This window comes from Leptodactylus fuscus, chromosome 3 (assembly GCF_031893055.1).
Source record: "Leptodactylus fuscus isolate aLepFus1 chromosome 3, aLepFus1.hap2, whole genome shotgun sequence".
NCBI classification, from domain to species: Eukaryota; Metazoa; Chordata; class Amphibia; order Anura; family Leptodactylidae; genus Leptodactylus; species Leptodactylus fuscus.
The window spans coordinates 7,075,450-7,103,229 of record NC_134267.1 but is presented as its reverse complement, the minus strand read 5'-3'; the positions used below and the strand labels follow the sequence as shown (position 1 = coordinate 7,103,229).

Here is a 27,780-nt window from a genome sequence, read left to right as displayed (position 1 = left end):
TTGTACCAGGCGGTGCAGCAGATCTCCACTGAGATGGAGGGGATCAAGCTACGAATGGATGCCATCCAAGCTTCTGGCGTATCTCAAGTACAGCAGTTGGCTCAACACACAGCCTCTCAGGTGGAGGGCATACAGAGGCAGGTGAGTAGCGCCCCTGTGGGTCGGCCTCTGGAGCCAAAAGTCAGCTTACCTGAACCCTTCCGAGGTAAGAGGTCAGATTTTTTCCGATTTCAAAAGGACTGTCTTTTGTATTTCCGGCTACGGCCGTTTTCCTCCGGTTCTGAGGTACAGAGAGTTGGGATTATTATTACTTTATTGAGAGATGATCCCCTCATCTGGGCACATTCGTTACCAGCCGACTCAGCTTGCTTACTAACTGTAGAGGCGTTTTTCTCCACAATGGGGTTACTGTATGACGACCCAAACAGGGTACGCACGGCTGAGTATAACCTACGACGTGTGGTGCAAGGGGATCACGCTATAGAGAAATATTGCACAGAGTTTCGTAGGTGGGCAGCAGAAGTACACTGGAATGACCCCGCTCTACTTAGTCAGTTTGAGACAGGGCTCTCAGACCAGGTTAAAGATCATCTAGTTTCTCACCCTGTTCCTGGAGATCTAGATGAGGCCATGCAGCTGGCAATTAGAGTTGGACGGCGCCTCCGGGAGCGTGGAGACAAGAGTCCTGGGGGGGTTAGCCCTCCTCAATTCTCTGTTTTTGGAGAGGACCCGGGGGACCAACCCATGCAGATTGGGGCCACTGTGCGAAGTGCTAGACCCAAGAGTGAAGGGTCCCGCACAGTACGCTGTTTTGTGTGTGGAGGAATGGGACATTTAGCAAGGGTATGCCCCTCCAGAGAATGGTTCGCCAAGGAGGGTAATAACCCCAGGTCTATTGAGAGTAAGGGGAGAAAACCTACTAAGGAGGGAGGTGTGCATATTTCCTGTACTCAGACTGCCGGGTTGACCCTTGATGGATGGGTAAATGGGCAGAAGTGCCGGATTTTGGTTGATTGTGGTTCGGCAGTCAACCTTATTGACTCAGAGTTTTGCGAGCAACTAAGGGTGAGTCCTTTGGTCTTGAAGTCTCAGATACCGGTGTGGGCTATTGATAAGACCCCTCTACAGCAATCTGTCATCTCCAAACAGGTGGAGGGTCTGGAGTTTATTGTGGGTGGCCACAGGGAAGAGATTGACTTGTTCTTGTTGTCTAAATTACCAGCACAAGTAGTGTTGGGGTGGCCCTGGCTGAAGCAGCATAACCCTATTATCAACTGGGAGACCGAGACAGTAGTTTCTTGGGGGCAGGGGTGTAATGGTCGATGTCTGCCCATATCCGTGATGTCTTTGTCTATAGACAATTTGCCTCAAGAGATATGTGAGTTCAGGGAGGTCTTTGAGGAAAGGGCAGCCAAGACATTACCACCACATCGCACCTATGATTGCTCAATTAAATTTATACCTAATGCAGTGTTACCCAAGACAAGGTTGTACAATCTCACTATTCCGGAGAGGGAGGCGCTCAAAGAGTATATTGAGGGGAGTCTAGAGGTGGGGCATATTCGCCCATCTAAGTCCCCAGTAGCAGTGGGGTTTTTCTTTGTAAAGAAGAAAGATGGAGGGTTGCGCCCTTGTTTGGATTTTAGGGAGATTAATAAAATCACGGTGCGGAATCCCTATCCCATCCCGTTGATCTCGGATCTTTTCAGCCAGATTACAGGAGCTCGCTGGTTTAGTAAAATAGATTTACGTGGGGCGTATAACTTGCTGAGAATCAAGAAGGGGGATGAGTGGAAAACAGCGTTTAACACACCCCTAGGACACTTTGAGAATCTGGTGATGCCTTTTGGTCTAACCAATGCGCCCGCATTTTTTCAGAATTTTATTAATGATGTACTAAGTGCCGTCATAGGGAGGGGGGTTGTGGTCTATCTGGACGATATACTCATTTACACCCCGGATTTGGAGACTCATTGGGAGAGAGTGAGAGAGGTTTTAAATCTCCTGAGGGTTAACCAATTAAGTGCTAAGCTGGAGAAATGTGTGTTCGCGGTCAATAAATTATGTTTCCTTGGCTATATCCTATCGGACAAGGGGTTCGAGATGGACCCTGAGAAGGTCAGGGCAGTCTTGGAGTGGCCGCGACCCGAGAACCTAAAGGCGGTCCAACGGTTCTTGGGGTTCTCCAACTATTATCGCCAGTTTATTAAGGGATTTTCTGAGGTTGTGAAACCCATCTCGGACTTGACTAAGAAGGGGGCTGACTGTGCTAAGTGGTCGCCAGAGGCGCTAGCCGCGTTTGAAGAATTGAAGAAGCGATTCTCCTCCGCTCCCATTTTGAGACAGCCGGATGAGAGGTTGGCCTTCCGAGTGGAGGTGGATGCCTCCTCGGTGGGGGTGGGTGCAGTACTTTCTCAGGAGTTCGAGGAGGGTAAGCATCCCTGTGCCTTCTTTTCTAAGAAATTCTCTGCCTCTGAACGGAATTATGACATCGGAGATAGAGAACTACTGGCAATAAAACTAGCGTTCGAACATTGGCGTCATTTCCTGGAGGGGGCCAGAAGGCCAGTCCAGGTATTTACCGATCACAAGAATTTGGTTTATCTTGGGTCGGCGAAGAGATTAAATGCACGGCAGGCCAGATGGGCTCTATTTTTTGCGCGGTTCCATTTTACCGTGACTTATGTGCCGGGTTCAAAGAATGTTAAGGCTGATGCTTTATCCCGGTATATGTCGACTGAGGAGGAACGAGAGGCGCCGGCCACTATTCTTGGGGATGGAGTGGTGGTAGCAGTATTGGGCACGAAATTGGAGAAAGCCTTGATCGAAGCGCAACACGCTGCACCTTCCAAGATACCTAGAAACAAGCTGTTTGTCCCAACTACTCTCCGACAAAGTCTACTGAGGGAGTGTCACGAGTCGGTTCTTGCTGGTCACCCGGGGGTTTCAGAGACCATGAGATTGGTGTCTAGGAATTTTTGGTGGCCAGGGTGGAGTAAGGATGTCTTGCAGTTTGTTCAAAATTGTTCGGTCTGCGCAAGAGCCAAGGCGTCGCATACCCGTCCCCACGGTCTTCTACATCCGTTAGAACCTCCTAAGGCACCTTGGACTCATCTGTCTATGGATTTCATCACGGGCCTTCCAGTGTCTAAGGGTTTCACGGTCATTTGGGTAGTCGTTGACCGCTTCACGAAAATGTGCCATTTGATCCCGTTTTCCAGGCTGCCATGTGCCAAGACACTATCAGGGTCATTTATTAAAGAAATTGTAAGGTTGCATGGTCTTCCTGAGGAGATCGTTTCGGACAGGGGTCCGCAATTTGTGGCTAAATTCTGGCGGGCTTTTTGCAGCAGGTTGGGAGTTACACTGTCGTTTTCCTCCGGGTTTCACCCGGAGTCTAACGGGCAAACAGAGAGGAAGAATCAGGATGTGGAACAGTTTTTGAGGTGTTTTGTTCGAGAGAATCAGAATAATTGGGCTGACTTTCTTCCCCTGGCAGAATTTTCCTTAAACAACCATGATTCCAACGCCACAAGTACCACACCTTTTTTTTGCTCCGGTGGTAGACATCCTGTTTTCGGAGTATTTTCTTCCATTTCGTCCCCAGTTCTGGAGGAGGAGCTATTTTCTAAAAAGCTGCAAGGGGTATGGTCCCGTATCCGAGAGAATCTGGTGCGGGCGTCGCACCAGGCTAAGGTCCAGGCGGATAGGAAGAGAGGAGAGTTGCAGTTCTTCCCTGGTGAGATGGTTTGGTTGTCCACCAAGAATATCAGGTTGAAGGTTCCTAGCAAGAAGCTGGGTCCCAGGTTTGTGGGTCCTTTTAAGATCATCAAGATGGTAAATGAAGTGGCGGCGCAGCTGCAACTACCTAAAAGGTGGAAGATAAACCGGGTGTTTCATGTCTCCTTGTTAAAGAAGGCCAAGAAGGGAACGTCTCCAGTTAAAGTTCCACCAGTTTCTGAGTCCGGGGAGTATGAGATATCCCGAGTTCTGGATAGCAAATATGTTCGGGGGAAGCTACGGTATCTGGTGGCATGGAAGGGATACGGTCCTGAAGATAATTCTTGGGTTCTGGAGTCGGATATGTCAGCCCCCAGACTCGTGGAGAAATTCCACAAGGAGTTCCCGAAGAAGGATGCTCCTAGAGAATCCGGAGTCTTCTCCTTGAGGGGAGGATCCTGTTAGGAGTATTTTGTGTCGTGGGTATTGGTGCACACCTTCTGACTTGCACGTGCGCACTGTTGGTAGGCAGCTTGATTTCCTGGTTCATTAGTCTGTCCTCCCATTTGCACCTGGGAGGAGTGGTCTCTACTCTGTATATAAACCCATGCCTCCCATGGTTCTGTGCTGAGTGTCGCTTTTACAGAGCTAGGCCTTAGCAGGAGGAGTAGGTGGTTATCTTGGATAGAGGAAGTTCCGTGGTTGGTTTTTGGGAGGTTTTGGGTGAACAAGTTGGTTTGTGTGTTTTCCCTTCTGTGTTCACCAATCCTCCCTCCGTGTATAATTGACTGTGTGAGTGAATTGCCTTATCCTTTGATTTCTACTCAGTTTCCCTGTGTTTGTTTCCTAGTGTACGGTTCCTTCCCATATTGGTTTGGGGAATTCCTTTCCTACATGTTTCCTGTGTGCTGCTTGTGTTGTTAGTCAGCGCACACCCTTGTCAGTCCCTGTCAGTAGCAGCTTCACTTGTTCGTTAGGGGTGACCCCCTTTAGTCTCCAGTCCCTAGAGATCTTATAGGGCATTCCTTCTCCCACTTCCCTCTAGGCCTACGGTGTCAGTGAGAGAGGAGCTGTCGGGGTCAGGTTTAGCCTGAGAACAGCCGACCTACACCCGTGAGGCAGGGACCGGGATAGCTAGTGGGAGTAGTGCAGGGCGAGATTCCCTACTGCAATCCCTTAGCCCCGTTGCAGCTACCTGGACTGACATAACAGGCTGGAGCTGGCGTGCATTTACCCAATCATTTACATCAGATAGTAAATCTAGTGAGCTCAATTTTATGGGAAAATGCAAAAGCGGTGCAGATTTTTAGACATTTCAATTTTCTTGTGCAATGTGTGGTTTTGCACAAAATAATTCCAGAAACAATATACAATGTGTCACCGAACACAAGAATTATTTCCAAAATTTGGACAAGACTGGGTTTCATAGAACATATTTTACTCAAATTCGTTGACAACTAGTATTTAGTATGACCGCCATGATTTTTGTGGAGAGCAGTTAGTCTTCTAGGCATGGAATGAACACGTTGCAACATCTAAGTTTTCCTATTCTTCAAGAACGACCTCGTTTAGAGTCTAGATACTGGATGGAGAGTGATGCTCATCTTGTCTCTTCAGAATTGCTCCGAGGTGTTCGATTGGGTTCAGATCAGGAGACATACTTGGCCACTAAGTCACTTGCACCCTGTTCTTTTTTAGAAATTCAATAGTGGACTCAGATTTGGATTTTGGATCATTGTCATGCTGGAAAACCAATGGCATGGAGTGATGGTGGCATCTGTGAATTCACAATACCTTCAGTAACACTCAGCTCCCTGACACCAGCGGCGTTCATGTAGCCCCACATAAGGACACAGCCACCACCATTAGGCATTATTCTTTGTACGTCTCACCTTTGGGAAGCCATCAGTTCTAAAACATTTCTCTTGGTCTCATCGCTTTAGATTATAGAGTTCCAGTAGACTTCATCTTTTTCAGCATGAGTCCTGGCAAATTGTAGGTAGGCTTTCTTGTGCATTGGCTTTAGGAGAGTCTTCCTTCATGGACGACACCCGTGCACGCCTTTCCTCTACAGTATATGCCATTTTGTGTCATGGGAAACACCCCACTTCTTTAGGTAACTGCAGTGAACTTATATGGTGATTTTCTTTTTGTATCACCTTTGCTACTGTAAGTAATGCATTGAGGATGTTCTTAAATTCATTTATTTCTATGGGTTTTTAAAGCAAACCTCCGGTGTCCATTTGCAGCCTCTCCGCCTTGAAACCAGTTTTTATGCACAAGCACAAAGTCCTGCATGGTCGACTTTGTGTTCATGCGAAAAAACCAAACAAAAAACGGTTTCATGGCAGAGAGGCTACATATGGACACTGGAGGTTTGCTTTAAAAACCCATTGAAACAAATACGGCTAGCTCTGCTCATGCCAAGCCATACACGCGAGCACTTTCCATTCACTTCAATGGGAGCGCTCGTAGTGAAAGAAGCAGCCCATTCATTTCTATGGGCAGTGCTCGTATGCCGGCTCCCATAGAAATGAATGGAACTGCTTTATACGCCGCTTATTCTGAACGTGTTTTACGTTCAGAATAAGCTGGGGTATACTCAGTGTGAACTCACCCTTAGGGTGCATGCACACTACGTAACGCCGGGCGTGTATGAGAGCCGTACACGCCGGCGTTACAGCAGGGCTGCCGAACACTTCCTATTCACTTCAATGGGAGCGCTCGTAAACACCGCTGTTACGAGCGCTCCCATTGAAGTGAATGGGAAGTGTTCGGCAGTCTGCTGTAATGCCGGCGTGTACGGCTCTCATACACGCCCGGCGTTACTCAGTGTGCATGCACCCTAAAAGTGGAACAAAACTTTCAGACTTTGGATTTCCTGTTATATTTGTGTCATGTCCCCAAGTGGACCCGAAGAACGGAAAGCCGAATGCTAACGTGAACCTAGTGTCCATTGACATCACGTTCTTCACATCCGTTTAATACATGCAAAAAAACTGGGATCTATAACCAGACACAAGTGAGCGGCCATTGGTTTACATAGACATCAATCAAATGGATGTAAAAACGGGATGTGAATGGAGTCCTAACTGTACTGAGAGAGAGACTGTGTGCTGCCTATAGCAACCAATCACAGCACAGCTTTCATTTTACCAGAGGAGGTTAAGAAATAATAGCCAAGCTCTGATTGGTTGCTGTGGGCGATGGTGGTTTTGATAACTGAGGCCTAGTTGACGCCATATTTTTCAGACTATAGAATACACCGAGCTTTAAGAAGAATAGGAAAAGAATATTTATAATATAATATTAATAACTAAAAAACTAAAGGGTAGTGAAGTGAAGGGGTTAACAATGGTGGTCTGCGGCCTCCTTTCTTCATAGTCTAGGATAGGTGAGGGGGGTTATTAGCTAAAGGTTGACTCCAAAATCTAGGACTGTGCTGCTGCTGGATGTATCCTCTAAGGCTCCATTCACACGGAGTAACGCCAGGCGTTTTTTGTGTGTATTTTGTGTGTATTTTTACAGCTGTAAAAAGCAGTCTCCATTGAGTTCTATAGTAAAATGCTGGCGTTTTTTTACGTCCGTAATTTTACATCCGTAATTTTACGTCCGTAAAATTACGGACGTAAAAATACAGGCGTATTTTACTATAGAACTCAATGGAGGCTGCTTTTTACAGCTGTAAAAATACACACAAAATACACACAAAAAAACGCCTGGCGTTACTCCGTGTGAATAGAGCCTAAGGCTAAGGCCCCACGTAGTAGGCCGTAGCCAAAAAATGCAGAAACGCATCACGTTTTTTTTTCACGTTATTTTTTACAAAAACATAAACGTTTTCTGAAATCACAGGATAAGGGCGGGTTCACACCTGCGCCCAGTCTCCGTTTTGCAGGTTTCCGTTTCTTGCCCGAGAAACTGGACAGGAGACAGAAACCGGCAGGCGGTTTTCAAACCCATTCATTTCAAGTGTCCGCCCGTGAGCGTCTTCTGCTCTCCGCAGCGAATCCGTTTTTTAGTTTTTTTTATAGTTGGAAAGGCAGGACTTTGTGTCCAGTTAAAAAAACTGGTTTCACCACAGAGAGCAGAAGACGCTCACGGGCGCTCACCGGCGGACACTGAATGCCGGGTTTCCATCTTCTGCCGACAGAAAACGGAAACCTGCAAAATGGAGATTGGGCGCTGGTGTGAACCCGTCCCTAACCACTGCAGGTTTTTTTTCTGCACTGTGTGGATGGAATTAGCCAGAATCTCATCTACTTTGCAGATGTGTACGCAGCATTTTTTATTGTGACGTTTGCAACGTGAGTCCTTGGCCTAAAGTGGTCTCGCAAGTTGGTGCCACTGCATACAGGGACAGGTGACATACAAGGGGACAGTAATGGCGCACCAAGGGGACTAGGCTGTGGCAACCAAGTGGCTCAGTGGTCAATACAGCGCTGAAGTCCTAGTTTTGTATCCAGCCGAGTATCTGCAAGGAGTTGGTATCTTCTCCATGTATTTGGGTGGGTTTCCTTCAGGCTCTCCGGTTTCCCTCTACACTCCCAAGACCTACTGATAGGAAATGTAGATTTTGAGCCCTATAAGTGACAATATTTGTAATGCGCTGCGGAATATGATGGCGCCATACAAGTTAGCAAAATAAATAAGTGGCACAATAGGAGGAGTTTTCTAGAGCCTGTTGTATTTTCCATACATACATTCCTAGTTCAGTCTATAATCCTGCGCCTTGCTCCTTCTGTCTTCTAGAGACCTGCCTTACAGTACAGGCCCATCTGCGCGTTGTGTCTTTAAGATCACTGAGCTGTAATTTTAGTTGCTGTATGCAAAGTTTTCAAAGTCATAACATCTGCTGTGCATTTTAGGGCTTTATATTTAGATTTAATTATTCTTCTTATTATTACTTTATTCTTATACTGCACTGATGGCTTACAATTAAACCACGGCGGATCGTGCATACTAATGCCAATTTGGAGAAAAGCGGTGTTATTTGTTATATCGGAGTTCATTCTTTCAGAACATCTTACGGAATGGAAAATAACGCGCGGCGGACAAAAAGGGCAACTCTGCGAAGGGCATTTCAGCGGCGGAAAACAAATCGCTGTGTACGAAAAGAATATCAAATATATACTGACGGAATGAAGTCGTCTAACCAGCAAAATCTCTGCTACACCGCATATATTCTGTGCTGGGGGGTCAGTAATATGGAGAATACATACCTCCCAACTTTTGAAGAACCGAAAGAGGGAGAAAATGGGCGGCGCACGCTTTTATGTTGACTCCACCCATTCTCATTAATTTTTCATGTGCCCCCACACAGTATAATCCTCCTACAGTCACCCGTAAATGATATGTCCCAACTCTATCTCTCCCCCAGTTTCATGTCCCCTCCATCTCTGCCCCCAGATTCATGTCCCCTCCATCTCTGCCCCCAGATTCATGTTCCTCCATCTCTGCCCCCAGATTCATGTCCCCTCCATCTCTGCCCCCAGATTCATGTCCCCTCCATCTCTGCCCCAGATTCATGTCCCCTCCATCTCTGCCCCCAGATTCATGTCCCCCATCTCTGCCCCCAGATTCATGTCCCCTCCATCTCTGCCCCAGATTCATGTCCCCTCCATCTCTGCCCCCAGATTCATGTCTCCTCCATCTCTGCCCCCAGATTAATGTCCCCCCATTTCTTCCCCCCAGATTAATGTTCCCCCATCTCTGCCCCCAGATTCATGTCCCCCCATCTCTTCCCCCAGATTAATGTCCCCCCATTTCTTCCCCCCAGATTAATGTTCCCCCATCTCTGCCCCCAGATTCATGTCCTCTCCATCTCTGCCCCCAGATTCATGTCCCCCATCTCTTCCCCCAGATTCATCTCCCCACATCTCTTCCCCAGATTAATCTTCCCCCATCTCTGCCCCCAGATTCATGTTCCCCATCTCTGCCCCCAGTGTCATGCCGTCCTCTCCTTCATCTGCCCCCTGTTTCATGTTCCACCTCAATGTCTACACACAAAAACCACTTAAACTCACCTTTTCCTCGCTCCCCCGCCGCTCTCTCCGCAGTCTCGCTAACACAGTTGTAGGTGCGACATGACATCATCACATCGCGCCTACACAGCCACTAGCCGGAGTGCAGCGGCAAAGCAAGGAGCTGAGCTGTGACAGCTCCTTGCTTTAGTCGCGTATGTATTCAACTCAGATCTGCGTCCTCCCTCCAACCGGGACCGCGGGACACATCACCGAAATCGTGAATGTCCCGCGGAAATCGGGACAGTTGGGAGGTATGCGTATATAACTTTGCTGTGTCTAAGTGCAGGCTTACTGCAGAGAAAATCTGGACTGCAATGATCTGGAACTGTATCGTCTTTAGTGACTAATCCAGGTTCTGTTTGGGACCAGGCGACGGCCATGTTCATATATGGAGGCCTGGTAGTGAGTGATTCAGTCCTGCCTTTGATGTGTCCTGTGCCCCAGAAATGAAATGTTGCTGGCCTTGCTTCAGTGTAGGATGTATAGTGTGTATACATCTATTCTGACGCACAGACAAACCATTGATACCATGAAATCTATATAATTTTCTCTATTCCGTGTCTTTCCTCCATTACCATACTTGATGGCAGCCTGAGTAACCCTCTCTATTATTACGGGGAGGTTTTGTTATCTGTATTTCGTGTGGTTGTTGTCACGGTAGCCTTTTGTTTCCTTTGAGGCTTCTATACTATGAATTAAATTCAGATGACGTGACTATTCCCCTGGACCTGTAATAGCGGCGTACAGCATAGTGCGGCATTATTCACTCACGCCATTGTCATCCACCACCTGCACCTTGGCCTCTGTCCTCACGCTGATGACATCAGAGTTGAATGATACACCGCATCTTTATCTATATCCTGATGGATGCAGCTGTATACTGTCCTCATGGTGTGCTCTTGTGGGGGTTCATGGAGAAATAAGATATATGATGTGGAGACATGAATCTGGGGGCAGAGATGGAGGGGACATGAATCTGGGGGCAGAGATGGAGGGGACATGAATCTGGGGGCAGAGATGGAGGGGACATGAATCTGGGGACAGAGATGGGGGACATGAAACTGGGGGTGGAGATGGAGAGGACATGAATCTGGGGGCGGAGATGTGGGGACATGAATCTGGAGGCGGAGATGGAGGTGATATGAATCTGGGGGCAGAGATGGGGGACATGAAACTGGGGAGATAGATGGAGGGGGGACATGAATCTGGGGGCAGAGATGGGGGACATGAAACTGGGGGTGGAGATGGAGAGGACATGAATCTGGAGGCGGAGATGGAGGGGATATGAATCTGGGGGCGGAGATGGAGGGGATATGAATCTGGGGGCAGAGATGGAGGGACATGAATCTGGGGGCAGAGATGGAGGGGCTACACGCGCCACACATTTTGTCCCTCTTTCAGTTCTTCAAAAGTTGGGAGGTATGTTGATATCTCAGTACTTCAGTACAACAAGGAAATCTTTACATGACTCCGTTACAACAACACCCTAAGACCGGGGCCCTGCACTCCAGAAAAGTTGCATTTTACATTACCTACAAAGTTGCAGAATGGCATAGGGAAAGTCCTGCTTGCAATGCCTTATTTAGTTACAAATAAATTTGCACGAGCAATAGTAAAATATTCCAAAACAAGTTTCTAATATTGAAAAAAACTGACCTGTGAATAGGCCCATTCACTTTCATTGTGTGCTGCTTTTCAATGTCATGTGTATAAGGCTTAGAGGAAAAAAAAAATCCCAAATTTTTAGAGCAGTGAGGTTTTCCTGTGCGGCAGGATCCGGCGCCGTCTCTTCGCTCATTCTGTCACTGTTTCATTTACAAGAGACTCGCCTCTAAATTATTGACGGGGGAGAATTTTCATATATAAAGTAAAAGCAGGAATCCTAAGCAGAAAGCTGTACTTTGCAACAGCGAAAAAAAAAAATTCCATCATGGAGTCTGGCTTCTCTGCTCATGCATCACAACTTTATGTACGTGAAAGTAATGACACCCTTTGGTCTTATATATTATAGCTCACGAAAATCAGCTTTCAGGCCATTAATGGCGCCACATTAGCTGCGTTAATATTTATGCATATGGCTGTTTCTGATGTCGGGGTGTCCGGGGCATTTCATTATCGTGTCTGTTCCTTTTCCATTATAAAGAACTGATAAACAGGTTTTTATAAATGGATTTTTTCCCCTTCCCCCTCCCGTTCCTGTTTACATATAAACACGCTCTCCAGCAGGGTTAGAAATGATTCCCTTGAAATTCAGTATCTGAAATAGATTGGGATTTCTATGTAGCAATCTCAGTGAGAAAATATAATATCCCTTTAAATGCTATAGGCATGGCATATAATTACATGAGAATTATATGTGGGCTTAGAACTGAATACAGAAGGAAACTTTCTCTATACGGTTTACTCGATACGTAGAATTTGTGCTGGCTTCCCGGAAAAATGTATTGTTCATTAACAATAAAGCTCAAAGAAATACTTTGCCCTAAATTGTATGGCATGAAATTAGCAGCTATAGTCATTCTGCCTGAGCAGCAAGACTGTAATAAGACAGACCGAGGAAACGGCCCGAGGCGCTGGAATTCAGGGCTGCAAGTAATACAAGATTAGAAAAATGCAGCGTTAAAGAGCATTGCTCGGAAAATGAATACATCACCAGTAAACATCAGTCTGAGCTGTCACCTTCTGCTGAGCTGGTAGAAATGTTCTTCAGTCCCGGACCAGTTCCATACTCTATAGGTTTCTTGAAAAGCTGGGTGATAACCAAGATGGCTGCCATCATGGCCGGGGGTGGGGATCACAGAGAAGACTGCTGAGAGTTATCCCTGAAGTCTATGCCAGTCCCCGACCAGAAACTCTTAAAAATTTCAACACATCAGCCGCCAGGGCTCACATTATTAAGACCAAAACGTAATGCGCCCCGCTTAATGGGCTTCCCCTTTAATTAGAACATGTGCAGAGTAACAGATTTTTTAAGGGGTTGTCCAGGATTTAGAATAAAATCAGGGGTGGCTGTAAAAAAACAACAACAAAGTCATAGGTAACTATCCCCGGTGCTCCGTTGTCAAATTCGAGTCCCCTTTCCCTCCCATTTGGTGACATGCTGCAGAGAAGCTCAAATGACCCCTGAAACCAATCAGTGACCATAGTGGTCATTGGTAAGAAACAAGTGTTATGTAGCTGACATCATAGCCCTTCTGCAGTGACTGCTGAGACCAGTGATTGGTCACGGAGACATGGGAGCCTCTCTGTTTCCAGTGTGACGAGTCCTGGCACTGGAGGGAACGGGGACCTAGACTAGACGTAGGAATAGGTGAGACCTTTCATCACCTCCACCATAACTAGTTCTTAGCATCTGTTAATAGGATCAGCTCCACTGATTCTGGCACAGTTGGAATTTTTCCTCTAGCCTCCGCCATTCCTGAGCAATCAATGCAGTTAGTTTTGGTGCCTGGTATACTATTTAGTCTTTGTACAGTTAGGTGGGCAGTGTCAGGTAGGAGCGGACGAGGGGTATGATTCTGAGCTCTGACACTGGCCGCCTCTGATTGGAGCTCTGAATCACGCCCCCTGCCTAACACCGCCCACCTGACATTACAGAGCTCAAATAGTATATCAGGCACCAAAACTAATTCGGGAATGGTGAAGGCTCAGAAAATTCCAATTGTGCTGGAATGAGTGAAGACTATTAACAGATACTAAGAACTAGAATTGGTGGAGGGGTTGAAAGGTCCCCTTTAAAATCCACTCAGGCCACCCCTGATTTTTCCCTAAATCCCAGACAACCCCTTTAAGTCAAGTTGTGAGTATCGGTGATAGAGTGAAACAATAACAGTATATATTTTTTTTTTGTGTTTTGCAGGCCAACAAAATTAGAGGAGAATGTGTTCAGCGAATCCTGATAACTGGGTAACTTTTGAAGATGAAAATCCATTCCAGTCTCCACCGAAATCCCAGCTATTTCCTCATGACAATGCACACAGCCCTAAACCAAGCGAACTTAGACTAAGCCTGTCTCATGAGCGGACGACTAGCGTTTCTTCCTCCAACTCCACCACCCCTCACACATCTCCAATTATTGACTTCTTCATGAGTCCCGGTCCTCCAAGCAATTCCCCTCTTTGCACTCCGATTAAGGACAACCCATCTACGCCGTGCACTCCGAAACAAGGCTCCTTTAACTTGTACCCTATCACTGAGAGGCCTCACAACCACCATTGCTCATCGTTTGAAGGATCCACCAATCTGACGCCAACGACTTCATCGCCCCTAGACACAAATGACACCCATCAGAATCCTTCTCCGTACAAAAGTAATAACAGTTTGGGACATTTTTCAGTTTTCCATTTAGATCACTTCCAAAACGATTGCGCCTTCTCGAGCCCATTTTGGAACACCGATGCCACCAGTCCTACAAAGGATTTATGCACTACAGCGAGAGAAAAAACGCCTGCAAAACAGGAATCTAACATATCCGAAAAAGAAACATCTAATAACCAGAAAAGTCTTAACCAGTGTTCCTTCAGTTATGTCTGCGAACGGCTCCAGCACTTAAAGATTGACCCGCCTGACAACTTGAAGCATCAGCCTGTCTGCGCTGAAAGTGAAAGCCCATCATTTATTCCACAAAGTCTCTTTAGAAGTCAGAGGAAAGATGGGTGGCCTTTCATGTTAAGGATACCAGAAAAAAAGAACATGATGTCTTCCAGGCAATGGGGACCTATTTACCTGAAAGTTGTATCTGGTGGAATTCTGCAAATGTATTATGAAAAGGGCCTTGAAAAACCGTTCAAAGAATTTCAGCTTCATCAATACTGCAGACTTTCAGAACCAAAACTCGAAAACTTAGGAGTTTCAGATAAAATACACACTGTTAAGATAGAAAATGTAACTTATGTGGAAAAAAGGAAATATCATCCGAAACCCGAAGTGGTTCACGAGGCAGAAATTGAGCAAATGTTAAAATTGGGAACCACAGAGTATTCTGATTTGACAGATTTTATCACCACCGTGGAGGAGGTCCTCTTGTTGCTCTCGCCGGTGTCGAAACAGAAGAGAACTTACGAAGAGCCTGACATGCTGGTGGAGATCGTGGACAATTTTTGGGGCCGAGTCTCGAAGGAAGGGAAGCTACGAGACAAAGTGCTGGTCTGCCAGTTGTATTGTCTTAGTTTTATTAACAGCGGCATGGAGTGTTTCTTAACCTTGAATGACGTTGAACTACAAAAGCTGAACTACTTCGATAAGAAGACGGAGAAGAAGTTGATCGAAATTTCGGAACATCATTTCCACAAATGTGTTAAGCAACCTGAGTTTGAAAAGACCCGGCTAGTGAAGTTCACGCCGATGGACGCCTGCCGGTTTGAGCTCATGCGCTTTAAGGTTCCTTGTGATGTACAAGAGCTTCCGTTTTCACTAAGAAGCTTGGCCGTGGTACAAGGAGCCTACGTGGAGCTCCAAGTTTTCTTAAACATGTCCAGTAGTATGACGGGTCCTTCACAGGTGAAATACTGTGAGAATATTAGTATCTACTTCCCAGTTCCTGCAGAATGGGTGAAAGCACTTTGGACTGTTAGTCTACAGCGGCAGAGGTCTCTGAAGACGAAGATGAATAGAAGGGCTTGTCTTAGTACAGGGTATGAGATCGAATCTGAACCAGTAATACAAGTAACCACCGGGACTGCAAAATACGAGAATGCATACAAAGCTGTGGTGTGGAAGATTGACCGGCTTCCCGATAAAAATTCTAGTAAATATCTATTTTTACATTGTTGAATGTGCAGTGTTTAGTGCATTGAAGGGTTCTTGTGCTCTTCTTCTACTGGAAACCAAAATGGACCACGTGTAACGTCACGGTTATCATTGGGCTTTATTTATGAACAACCACCGTAAGAATATTACAGAGACTATCTAGATTGTGGGGATAACGTCTCCCTGTTTACATCTTGGGAGACAGATTTGCATATTCTTCCCATAGACTATCTAGTCATCCTGCAATATGCCCTATACGTGTCTTTAGGAGCATAGTGATAGTTTAGTACTAGGGTTGAGCTGATTTTGAGATTTCAGGATCGATTTCAAAATCCGATTTCCGATCATTTTGCAGCCGATCCCGATCGTGAAATTTACTCAATCGCCGATCGGGATCCAATCTTTCCCGATCCCGATCGCTCAACCCTAGTCAAGGCTTCTCTATGGGAAGAGTCACTTTTGGGGTTGAGCCGATCTTGAGATTTCAGAGTCCGATTTCTGATGATTTTCCAGCCGATCCCGATTGTGAAATTTACTCGATCGCCGATTGGGATCCGATCTTTCCCGATGGCTCAACTCTATTTAGTACACAATAGTATTAGATGTACTCTTGTATGGCCAGATCATGTCGTGTGGGCTGAACCAGTCCATGGTCAAGGACCCCTTTAGCATGTCAATCTATAGCAGGGGAATCGTGGCCTCATTCACTGGTCATTGGGACTGAACCAATTGCCTTTTGTCTCTTTATGATAACATTGCATCTTGTTGGAGGTGCATTTGCCATTGTTTGCCCCAGTACTATTGAGGTTCCACTATTAAAGCTGCATTTCACAAAAGGTACATTGTCAGAGAGCTGTACAGTGATTGAAACGAGACATGTATATGACCCCTATTACCTCTGACTCATCTCATAGTTGACATGGTCCCATTGGGTACCCATATGCTACATATTGTATTATATCCACGTGTTGTCTTAAGACTTCAGCACAGTTTCTAACTAAGGTTGAGCGATTGGGATCGGAAAAGATCGGATTCCAATCGGTGATCGAGCAAATTTCATGATCGGGATCGGCTGAAAAATGATCGAAAATCGGAATTTAAGAACGATCCTGAAATCTCAAGATCTGCTCAAGATATCGGGCCTTACCCAATTTATATTGTTATTTTTCCAATTTGACAAATATTGTATGTGGGCCAATAACTATTGCAAGGCCGCAACTTGGGGTTGTTGTAGATTTGCTCCAGGAGGATCGCCTAATTCATCATGGGGCACAGCCTTATTATGGATTAAGTGCATCCTACGCTGGAATCCCCCCCATTATTTCCTACCCAACACTGCAGGTTTTAGTGAGCATGCCCCATTATGTACAACCTTATTTTTATACACCCATGAACCAAAGACACATCTCAGATTCCCAACCACTATCACATCTCTTTTAACGCCTTCTCCATTGCTCTTTTTTAAGGTCCTGACCAGCCGCACAGTTTATCCTGTAAGCTCGAGCTGGGCTCTGACCAGGAGATACCTCGCAACTGGAATCCGATGGCAAATGTGCAGTTTATGATGCCGTTTACATGTGTATCTGGTGCAGAGGTGAAATCAATGGGCGTCGAGAATGATCTCCAGCCCCATAAACACGTCACCCAGAAGACTTGCTACAACATCCAGGTATTATTGATTTCCACATTCGGTTTGAATGGTTTACATTACGTATAAATTGTTATTGGAGGACATAAGAAGACCTGATGGAACATTAGACATTCTGATTAGATTCGGACAGCCAGGACTTTATTGCTTGTGGGGTTTTCAGATCAATCTGGGATTCAGTGACATATAGTTCAGCAAATGCGCGGAAACCTCACAAGGCTGTCATCTGTAATGTGCTCATCAACCTAATGTATGCAGGAAAGCGCCAACCGGCGATCTCAAGACGTTACCGAGACATAAAAACATTGCGTAGCATCAACTGGGACGGTCAATCTTACCAACGTATGGCCGGCGTTTTATCACAGGGTTCTTGTCGCTTAAACGGTTCAATAAATGTGTAAAAAAACAACATGTCAAAAATATATAAAAGTGATATGTGAATAATGTAAGAAATATATATAACTAGCTTCTGCTCGCGTTGGCGTCGATAATCCGCCTATATTCAGCAAATTGCTGTTGTCGATGATTCGTCTGCCACGGCATTTCGGCAGCTCTTAAGCTGTCCTGCCGCTGAACTTGTTCCTCACGCTGTGCCTGTGATTGTTCCAGCATCTCAGCAGCTCGCTGGGAAGTCATATAATGGTCGTGTTGTTGGCGCCAATGATCCACTTGGTCTGGCGTTCCGGCTGCTCTAAAGGCCGCTTGACTCCTAGCTTGCTCAATCCTCCTCAGCTCCGCTTGAGAAATGTGTTGACTTCTGGATTCCTTCATAGCTCTCGTTTTTTGAGAATTTTGCGAAATATTAGATTTTCTTTTTCCCAACATGTGTAAAATTGGGAAATTGACAATTTGGATTAAAGGGGTTTTCCCATCTCAGTATGTCAGCACACTGCCTAGAGCAGGGGTGGGCAATTAATTTTCCCATGGGGCCGCATAATAAATAAACTATGCTAGAGGGCCGTGCCGCAGCAAATTTAGCTCCACCCACTTCTACGTTGACTCCGCCCATTCCCAATCATCTTTCCATGTGACCCCACAAAGTATAATCCTCCTACGGTCACCCGTACATTATATGCCCCCGCATTTCCAACTGTCCCACAGTATTAGGTCCCTCTCCTGGTGCCCCAGTATAAACTGGTGGAAACTAGAGGGGACATGAAACTGGAGCAGCTGGAGGGGGACATTAAACAGTGGGGGTAGTTGGAGGGGGGGCAATAAATGAATGACAGCTGGAGTGGGACATGAAATTGGGGGCAACTAGAGGGGGACATTAAAATCGGGCAGCTGGAAGCAGACATTAAACAGTAGGGGTAGCTGGAGGGTGACATTAAACTGGGGGTAACTAGAGGCAGACAGCTCCCTCTCCATCTACCTCCATGGTTTAATGTCCCCTCCAGTTGTCCCCAGTTTAATGTCCCCCCAGTTTAAGTGCCCCCTTCATCTACCCCCAGTTTCATGTCCCCACTCCATTTCTCCCTCAGTTTCATATCCCCCTTCATCTGCCCCAGTTTCATGCCCCCCCTCTGTCTGCCATCTCTGCCCTAGTATAACAGTCCCCTTCCATCTCTTCCCCTAGGTTACTGAGACACACACAGACAGACACAGACAGAAACACATAGACACACACAGACACACAAACACACTCTCCACCCTACATCTCACATTCCCCTCTCAGTACCTTAGGACACACACCACATGTCTCCATCTTCTTGCACTGTCCTGCCGGCACTAAGACACGCCTCCCTAGACACGCCCCCTAGTCAAGCTGTGCGGGCTGGACTGAATCAGTCAGAGGGCCGGATATGGCCCGTGGGCCGTGCTTTGCCCTGGTCTGGCCTAGAGTGTATTTGTTTTCCTACCTCTTCTGGCTGAACAGGACACAGAACACTTATGCAGACCAGATAATATGCAGATGCTTGTACAGAATGGACTCAGTGGTATCTCTGTGTTTACATAGAGAGATAACAGACAGGGCTTTAGTGCAATTAGCTGAGATTGTCTTGCAGGTAAGAACAGTTTAATATAGATAAATTTATAACAGTCGTGAAGCCATGTCATTTACCAGGACAAAAAGTAGCCGATGTGATAATCGAGGTTACAAACTATCCGTGTGCCAATCATTCAAATGTACATGTGTAAATGTGTACATGCAGCTGGGCACAGATGGCACACGGATGACCTCTTTATGCAACCTCTGCTTTCAGGGCCCCATTCACTGAAGTCAGCGAACACGGGCCACAATACGGAGAGGAATAGGACATGTCCTGAGTTTAGCCCAAGGCCCTCAGAAATGATTGGGTCAGTGTGCTAGTTGTCAAAAACACAGCATTGTGTGCATGACGCCTTAACCTTCTATCACAGAAGGCAACAAATGAACAGTCATTATAAAAACATTTTTCAATGACTTTTTCATTGGTTATTTGTAGAGATGAGCGAGTACTATTCGAAACGGCCGTTTCGAATAGCACACACCCATAGGAATGAATGGAAGCGGCTGGCACGCAGACTTTGACGGCCACTTAACCCCCTGCGTGCTGGCTGCGTCCATTCATTCCTATGGGTGCGTGCTATTCGTAACGTGAGTTTCGAATAGTACTCGCTCATCTCTAGTTATTTGTTGTCTTCTGTCATAAGATATCTCGCTGCAGCAGTTTAACCAAATGCAGAAGTTTATAAAAGTAATATGTAAACTGCATAGAAAAGATATATAGAAGTAATATGGAAACAATATGTTGAAATAGAGAAAAGTAATGTGGGGGTACATGGCATAGTTTCAGTGGGCACACATCATAGCTGAGAACCAGTGCTGTGGAAGTGGAATATTTAGGGAGTACTCAAGTTCTGGGCTCCTGGGGTGTTAGTGCTACCCAAACCCCCCACAGTGGCCGCCAAGCACAGGCAGGAATCCGAAGAAGTTTGCTCAGGGTTATGGGGTTGGGTCTGCCCTACAGCGGGGGGTTGTCTGTGCTGCATAGACAAATAGCTTCCAATCTATGATCTGATGCATAAAAAGCTGGTTGGAAGCTAAAATACCCTTCCGAATTTTTAGCGTGTCTGCCATAGGTAACCCACAAGCAAGAGGATTTGTGTGGCTCACTATGTGTGCCTGTTTTTATTTGTCGCATGAGATCAGGAGCAGGATCTGTCACAGGACAAGGCACCACAATGTCCATTTGTTGGACATTTTTCCATAAGAGGGTACCGGGCTTGAAAGGGTTGAGAAACGCAGTCCTACAAGGGTTAAAGCACTGTAGTACACGCTGCGAGACTTGCACGGAAACCATAAGTTGGCAAAAATAGAGAGAGCGCCTAACATGCCCACACTGGCGACACATTGCCACAAGTTTCAGTGTTTTTGCTCTCTGTCGAATTGCCGCCTCCTACCACTGCTACGTCTCCTCTGTTGTCCCTGCGCTTGTTGCTATTGATACAGATATCGTATAGTTTAGACCATTCCCTGGATAAGGTAACAAAAGTCATGTAAGGTGAGGTTAAGACATTGTATTAATAGAAGCTCTTGTGACTGGTAGGAGAGAATGCGCAGCCAGACACAATGTAACAGTGGGAGAGGACGGAAACGCGGCTCACCTAATGAAACAGTCGCCAGAAATCGCTTGAATCATCACTTTTGAAAGATGATATCATTCGGCAAAACTGCTGGCGTTGGGAGTATTCAGACCACGCTTCTTAATGGTGACCTAAAATGGGATGAAATGTTAATACTTAACCCTTTGGTCTCTTACCAAAAAGAAAGTTTTATCTCCGCTATCTACAGTGGAGCAGGATGGGGCGGTATTTTACTATACAAGATATTGACGAGAGATGAAAGATGAAAAAAAATCTAATATTTATAATATACAGGTAAGTATGAGACTGAGAGATAGACGATGTGATAGAGAAATAGGAAGGAAGGGAAAGAAGAAGGAAGGAAGGAACGGAAGGAAGGAAGGAACGGAAGGAAGGAAGGAAGGGAAGAAGAAGGAAGGAAGGAAGGAAGGAAGGGAAGAAGAAGGAAGGAAGGGAAGAAGAAGGAAGGAATGGAAGGAAGGAAAGGAAGGAAGGAACGGAAGGAAGGAAGGAACGGAAGGAAGGAAGGAAGGGAAGAAGAAGGAAGGAAGGAAGGAAGGGAAGAAGAAGGAAGGAAGGGAAGAAGAAGGAAGGAACGGAAGGAAGGAAAGGAAGGAAGGAAGGAAGGAAGGAAGGGAAAGAAGACGGAAGGAAGGAAAGGAAAATGTTTGTTCTCGTACCGTGTTAGCCAGTGGGTAGGAAATATATAAAAAAAAAACAAAAAACTTGCTAGTCTTCAGTGGTTGATACCTTATTAATGGCTGACTAATAAAGATGACAGATTACAACGTTTTGGAACTCTCGGCTCCTTTCTAAAGTAAATTTAAAAACCATTTCTGAAGGAGCAGATTTATGTACAAAAGGACACATAGGGATAGAATTCTAGGAGGAAGGGGGGAGGGGGGTTATTAGTCATTGGTAGAAACAATGTAAACAATTCCAGGTTCTTATCAGTTCTCAGGGTCTCAGGTCAGTGATTTCTGTAAGATGCCATAAACCCATGTGACAGATTTAACCCCTTCTCCAGTGTTTGAAGCAGGGTCATAAGTTTATACTTAAATTTTCATGTGATCGGTGATATTATGATCCTCATTGCAGAAATGTTTTGATACAGGAAGGTCCAGTCTTCGTTCTCTAATTGTATGGTGAAGTGAATTCATCCGCATTCTAAGCTGCTGTCCGGTCTCTCCAACATACAGATTTTCAGTGGGACATTTGGTGCATATTATTACATACACTACATTGGGTGTGTTACAGGTGAACGTACCTGGTATTTGATATTCCCTGTTAGAGTTTGGTATCTCTATCCTGTCAGTGGTCAGTATGTGAGGGCAGGTTTTGCACCTTTTCTGTCCGCATGGAAATGTTCCTGTGTTAGTTGGAGGTGACAGTGAGCTGCTGACAACCATGTTCCTGGACCTGCTGGAGCCGCTGAACTACTTCTAGATGCCCTAACTTATAAGTATCTCTCCTTGTGAATTGTGATATCAGCAGAAATCCTGGAGCTCGGGGACACACACGTGGTATTAGTCTATGATATTATCTATGATATTTGTTTCGCATTGTTCTGTTTCTCCTTCATTGGAGGTCACCGGGTGATCATTTATCTTCATGTTGGGCCATATCCTAAAGTGACCGCACCCTACAGAGACGGCCCTGCACTTATTCATTGTGTTACTTGTTCATACAGGTGGAGATTGATAGGAAGCGTATCCCCACCGACGGAGAAGACATGGACAAGACCAGAGGCTGCAGAACACAATGAAAAAAGATGGAAACCCAAATAACAGAAAGTGACAAGCTGAGGTCCTCTATACATTGAACTACAACTCCCAGCATGCTCAGCCTATGGAGGTTATACAGCAGATATTCACGATTGTCTTACATGTACAGATGTAAAGAATCAGAGATGTATTTTATTCTTTGTAACTGAATATTTCCATTGACTTTCATTCTAACATACCCGAAGTAGAATGTTCTTACGATTTACGTTTAACTACACAAATATGCCGCAGCTCGTTGTTTTCGGTGATTCGTTGGTTTAACCTCTTTATCAATAAAACTAAGAACAAAGAATTAAAACAAAAAAAAAAAAATAATAAAAAAATAATTTAGAATTTGCCTCTGGTTCTTCTCTCTTTCTTGCAAGTATCTGGGTTCCAGTTAGACCTTATTCACATGACAGTGAAAAACTGACTGTATGACGGCCATTCTGAAAACCAGACGAGTGAATGGGTCTGTTCACATGGACGGGCGCTAGCTTTGTCTGTTTTGATAGACTTGTGAGTTCATTCATGGACGTTCTCGTGTTTTAAAGTGGTCGTATGAATAAGGCCAAGAATGGAATGGTCATGTGAATAAAAAACTTGTATTTTCTAGTTATGTTTGTGGCATCTATTGGAAAAGAGGAGGCGCAGCAGCTGCGCTTTATAGGTTTTCTCCCATTATAGGTTTTGGTTTCAAAAACTGCATGAAAGAACCTGAACACAGCTTCTCCCCTTGCCAACATCTGCCATAATAGTATGGAGGATGCCAAGTCTTTAAAGATGGCGGCCGCCATAGCCACCACTCTGATCAAGGGCATTGCAGGTCAGGATTCTCCCAAAGTTCTGTTCCTGCTGGCCCCAATACCTTTCTCGTTGCAGGCCGGCTTCCACATGGTGAGGTCACAGGAGCCGACGTGTTCTCATGGCAGCCACAAGACTTATGAAGGCTTTCAGGTTTGCAATAGGGATATTACTTTACAATAATAACAAACATAATGAAAATCAATGGACTGCAATTCAGTTGTATTGCAGTCTATGGGACTTGCAATCAAACAATTGCAGCTTAAAGCCACCCTGGGAGGCTAATCAAATAGTAAGAAAAAAAAAAGTTGAAAGAAATAAAAAATAACTAAAAGTTTAAATCACCCCTTTCCGTAAAATGTATATAAAACGAAACAATTGCTGTGAAACGTACACATTAGGCATCCTAAAATACATTACTTCGTGTGAATGGGCCCTAAGGACCGTGGGCCTCCTCTCCACTACCTCCTTCTAATACTCGGAGGTAGAGTCTGTCTCGTCCCCCTCCCTCACTAGACGTTCCTACGTCATGGGTTGTAGCAAGAGCCCTATTCTTAGCCCAGCTTAGCTGAAGGCACATTATACAGAATGTATCCATATGATAATACAAATGTCGCACCCAATATCACTGGAATGCCACAAATTATCTGAATAAGCCGAGTACCCCATACTTATGCTGATAAGATTCTCTCACCTCATGTTTCTTCCCATATCACTATCTCATCGTTACCTTTCCTTATAAGCAATGTGTTATTTGTGACTCCCTGTATTGTGTATGTGTTTGTGCATTTTTAAGTGCAGGCGCGTAGAATCGACGCCTTCCGCTAATTTTACTGGAATTCTAAAAATGTCCTTTCCTGTTCTTGCGGCAATTAGTAGCAGCAGGTGTGACTCATTAGCGGGGAAGAGCGGTATTGTGACAGGTAGATAAAATCGTCAAGCGCGCGGCTTCTGCGCCTCGCAGGTGCTTATAACCTCTGGGCTTAAGTCAAATGCAACAAATAAGACCATCAAAATTTCACATACAGTCCGCTGTGACAAATTAGCAGAAATAAAAAATTGTGCCCACTCTCACGGAGGAAATCGCATCATGTGCAGATCTTCCTTCCCGGAGGGTGAAGTCTATTTTAATTTACTGTCATTTACTGTAACAATATGTCGTTCCCCGTACAGGCGGCGGTGACTGCGAGCGGATAAATACCTTGTACAGCTTCATGATTGGAAGGAAGATGTCATATATTATTTTATTGCAGATTAAAACTACCAGGGGATGAGTCAGGCCTGGGACAAAGATGCAAAAAACTCCAAGGTAGGGGTTGGCAAACTTTTTTGTATGGCGCGCCAATTATTAAAAAAAAAAGATCAAAGTTGAAGTGCTCAGTGCCCCATATGTAAATGTGAGATGAGGAACATCTTCCTCACTTTAGCATATTTAGCTGCCACAATATACTATACTTTTGTACAAGGTTTCTTAAAGGGGTTGTTCAGGAATTACACATCTCTGGCTGGAAACCCGGGAAGGTGGAGAAAAAAGACAGAAAACACATACTCACATGTTCCCGGCGCTCTGCGTTGGAGTTGCAGGCTGCTGTCCGGTCCAGTGGTGTCCAGGGGCTTGCTCCCGGCAGAAGTAACTCATATATGTTACCGGTGACGTCCCTACTTCTAGCGAACCCTGTCCACACATTGCAGAAAAATACACATAGCGGAAACGCTGCAATTCCAACTTTCCTGCAGCGCTTTTCACTTTCTGCTTCCATTATACCTATAGCGAAACCACCAACATTTCCATAGGTATAAATGACATGCTGTGATTTCCAAAACTGTGAAGACCTGCTACGCTACTTGGGGTGTCATACACTATGTATTATAGATAGGTTCCTAGGAGCCCTGACAGTGTCATACACTATGTATTATAGATAGGTTCCTAGGAGCCCTGACAGTGTTATACACTATGTTTTATAGAGAGGTTCCTAGGAGACCTGACAGTGTCATACACTATGTATTATAGATAGGTTCCTAGGAGCCCTGACAGTGTTATATGCTATGTTTTATAGATAGGATCCTAGGAGCCCTGACAGTGTCATACACTATGTATTATAGATAGGTTCCTAGGAGCCCTGACAGTGTCATACACTATGTATTATAGATAAGGTCCTAGGAGTCCTGACAGTGTTATACACTATGTATTATAGATAGGTTCCTAGGAGCCCTGACAGTGTCATACACTATGTATTATAGATAGGTTCCTAGGAGCCCTGACAGTGTTATATGCTATGTTTTATAGATAGGATCCTAGGAGCCCTGACAGTGTCATACACTATGTATTATAGATAGGTTCCTAGGAGCCCTGACAGTGTCATATACTATGTATTATAGATAGGTTCCTAGGAGCCCTGACAGTGTCATACACTATGTATTATAGATAGGTTCCTAGGAGCCCTGACAGTGTCATACACTATGTATTATAGATAGGTTCCTAGGAGCCCTGACAGTGTCATACACTATGTATTATAGATAGGTTCCTAGGAGTCCTGACAGTGTTATACACTATGTATTATAGATAGGTTCCTAGGAGCCCTGACAGTGTTCTACACTATGTTTTATAGAGAGGTTCCTAGGAGACCTGACAGTGTCATACACTATGTATTATAGATAGGTTCCTAGGAGCCCTGACAGTGTCATACACTATGTATTATAGATAGGTTCCTAGGAGCCCTGACAGTGTCATACACTATGTATTATAGATAGGTTCCTAGGAGCCCTGACAGTGTCATACACTATGTATTATAGATAGGTTCCTAGGAGCCCTGACAGTGTCATACACTATGTATTATAGATAGGATCCTAGGAGCCCTGACAGTGTCATACACTATGTATTATAGATAGGTTCCTAGGAGCCCTGACAGTGTCATACACTATGTATTATAGATAGGTTCCTAGGAGTCCTGACAGTGTTATACACTATGTATTATAGATAGGTTCCTAGGAGCCCTGACAGTGTTCTACACTATGTTTTATAGAGAGGTTCCTAGGAGACCTGACAGTGTCATACACTATGTATTATAGATAGGTTCCTAGGAGCCCTGACAGTGTCATACACTATGTATTATAGATAGGTTCCTAGGAGCCCTGACAGTGTCATACACTATGTATTATAGATAGGATCCTAGGAGCCCTGACAGTGTCATACACTATGTATTATAGATAGGTTCCTAGGAGCCCTGACAGTGTCATACACTATGTATTATAGATAAGGTCCTAGGAGTCCTGACAGTGTTATACACTATGTATTATAGATAGGTTCCTAGGAGTCCTGACAGTGTCATACACTATGTTTTATAGATAGGTTCCTAGGAGCCCTGACAGTGTTCTACACTATGTTTTATAGATAAGGTCCTAGGAGTCCTGACAGTGTTATACACTATGTATTATAGATAGGTTCCTAGGAGCCCTTACAGTGTTCTACACTATGTTTTATAGAGAGGTTCCTAGGAGACCTGACAGTGTCATACACTATGTATTATAGATAGGTTCCTAGGAGCCCTGACAGTGTTATATGCTATGTATTATAGATAGGTTCCTAGGAGCCCTGACAGTGTTATACACTATGTATTATAGATAGGTTCCTAGGAGCCCTGACAGTGTTCTACACTATGTTTTATAGAGAGGTTCCTAGGAGACCTGACAGTGTTATACACTATGTATTATAGATAGGTTCCTAGGAGCCCTGACAGTGTCATACACTATGTATTATAGATAGGTTCCTAGGAGCCCTGACAGTGTCATACACTATGTATTATAGATAGGTTCCTAGGAGACCTGACAGTGTCATACACTATGTATTATAGATAGGTTCCTAGGAGCCCTGACAGTGTTATATGCTATGTATTATAGATAGGTTCCTAGGAGCCCTGACAGTGTTCTACACTATGTTTTATAGAGAGGTTCCTAGGAGACCTGACAGTGTTATACACTATGCATTATAGATAGGTTCCTAGGAGCCCTGACAGTGTCATACACTATGTATTATAGATAGGTTCCTAGGAGACCTGACAGTGTTATACACTATGTATTATAGATAGGTTCCTAGGAGCCCTGACAGTGTCATACACTATGTATTATAGATAGGTTCCTAGGAGCCCTGACAGTGTCATACACTATGTATTATAGATAGGTTCCTAGGAGCCCTGACAGTGTTATATGCTATATTTTATAGATAGGTTCCTAGGAGCCCTGACAGTGTCATACACTATGTATTATAGATAGGTTCATGGAGCCCTGACAGTGTCATACACTATGGTTTAAGCCAATTTGAAGTGTGTTTCTTACCAAAATTGACCCAAAAAGAATCTGGGATCTAAGCCACCATAACCTGAAACAAAATGAATCCTGAAAGGTTGGTCCATCTCTACTCTTGACTTTGGCTCGAAAAAATTGCAGCAAAATCTGTAACAAATAATACAACTTTTACACAGAATGTGGTTTCCGCTTTAGGCACTGG

The 27,780-nt window shown here is 44.9% G+C and overlaps 1 protein-coding gene across 3 annotated transcripts in view; it reads left to right on the top strand.

Annotated features, from left to right (window-relative positions):
• STON1 (stonin 1) overlaps window positions 1–22,697 on the top strand; it is a 62,094-nt gene extending 39,397 nt beyond the window's left edge. For all 3 annotated transcript variants that reach the window (XM_075267026.1, XM_075267025.1, XM_075267028.1), the window contains exons 2-4: window positions 13,606–15,492; window positions 16,961–17,163; window positions 22,400–22,697. In XM_075267026.1, the coding sequence (XP_075123127.1) occupies window positions 13,626–15,492; window positions 16,961–17,163; window positions 22,400–22,474 (2,145 nt within the window). In that variant the 5' untranslated portion in view covers window positions 13,606–13,625 and the 3' untranslated portion in view covers window positions 22,475–22,697. The remainder of the gene's footprint in view (window positions 1–13,605; window positions 15,493–16,960; window positions 17,164–22,399) is intronic.
• The last annotated feature ends 5,083 nt before the right edge of the window (window positions 22,698–27,780 follow it).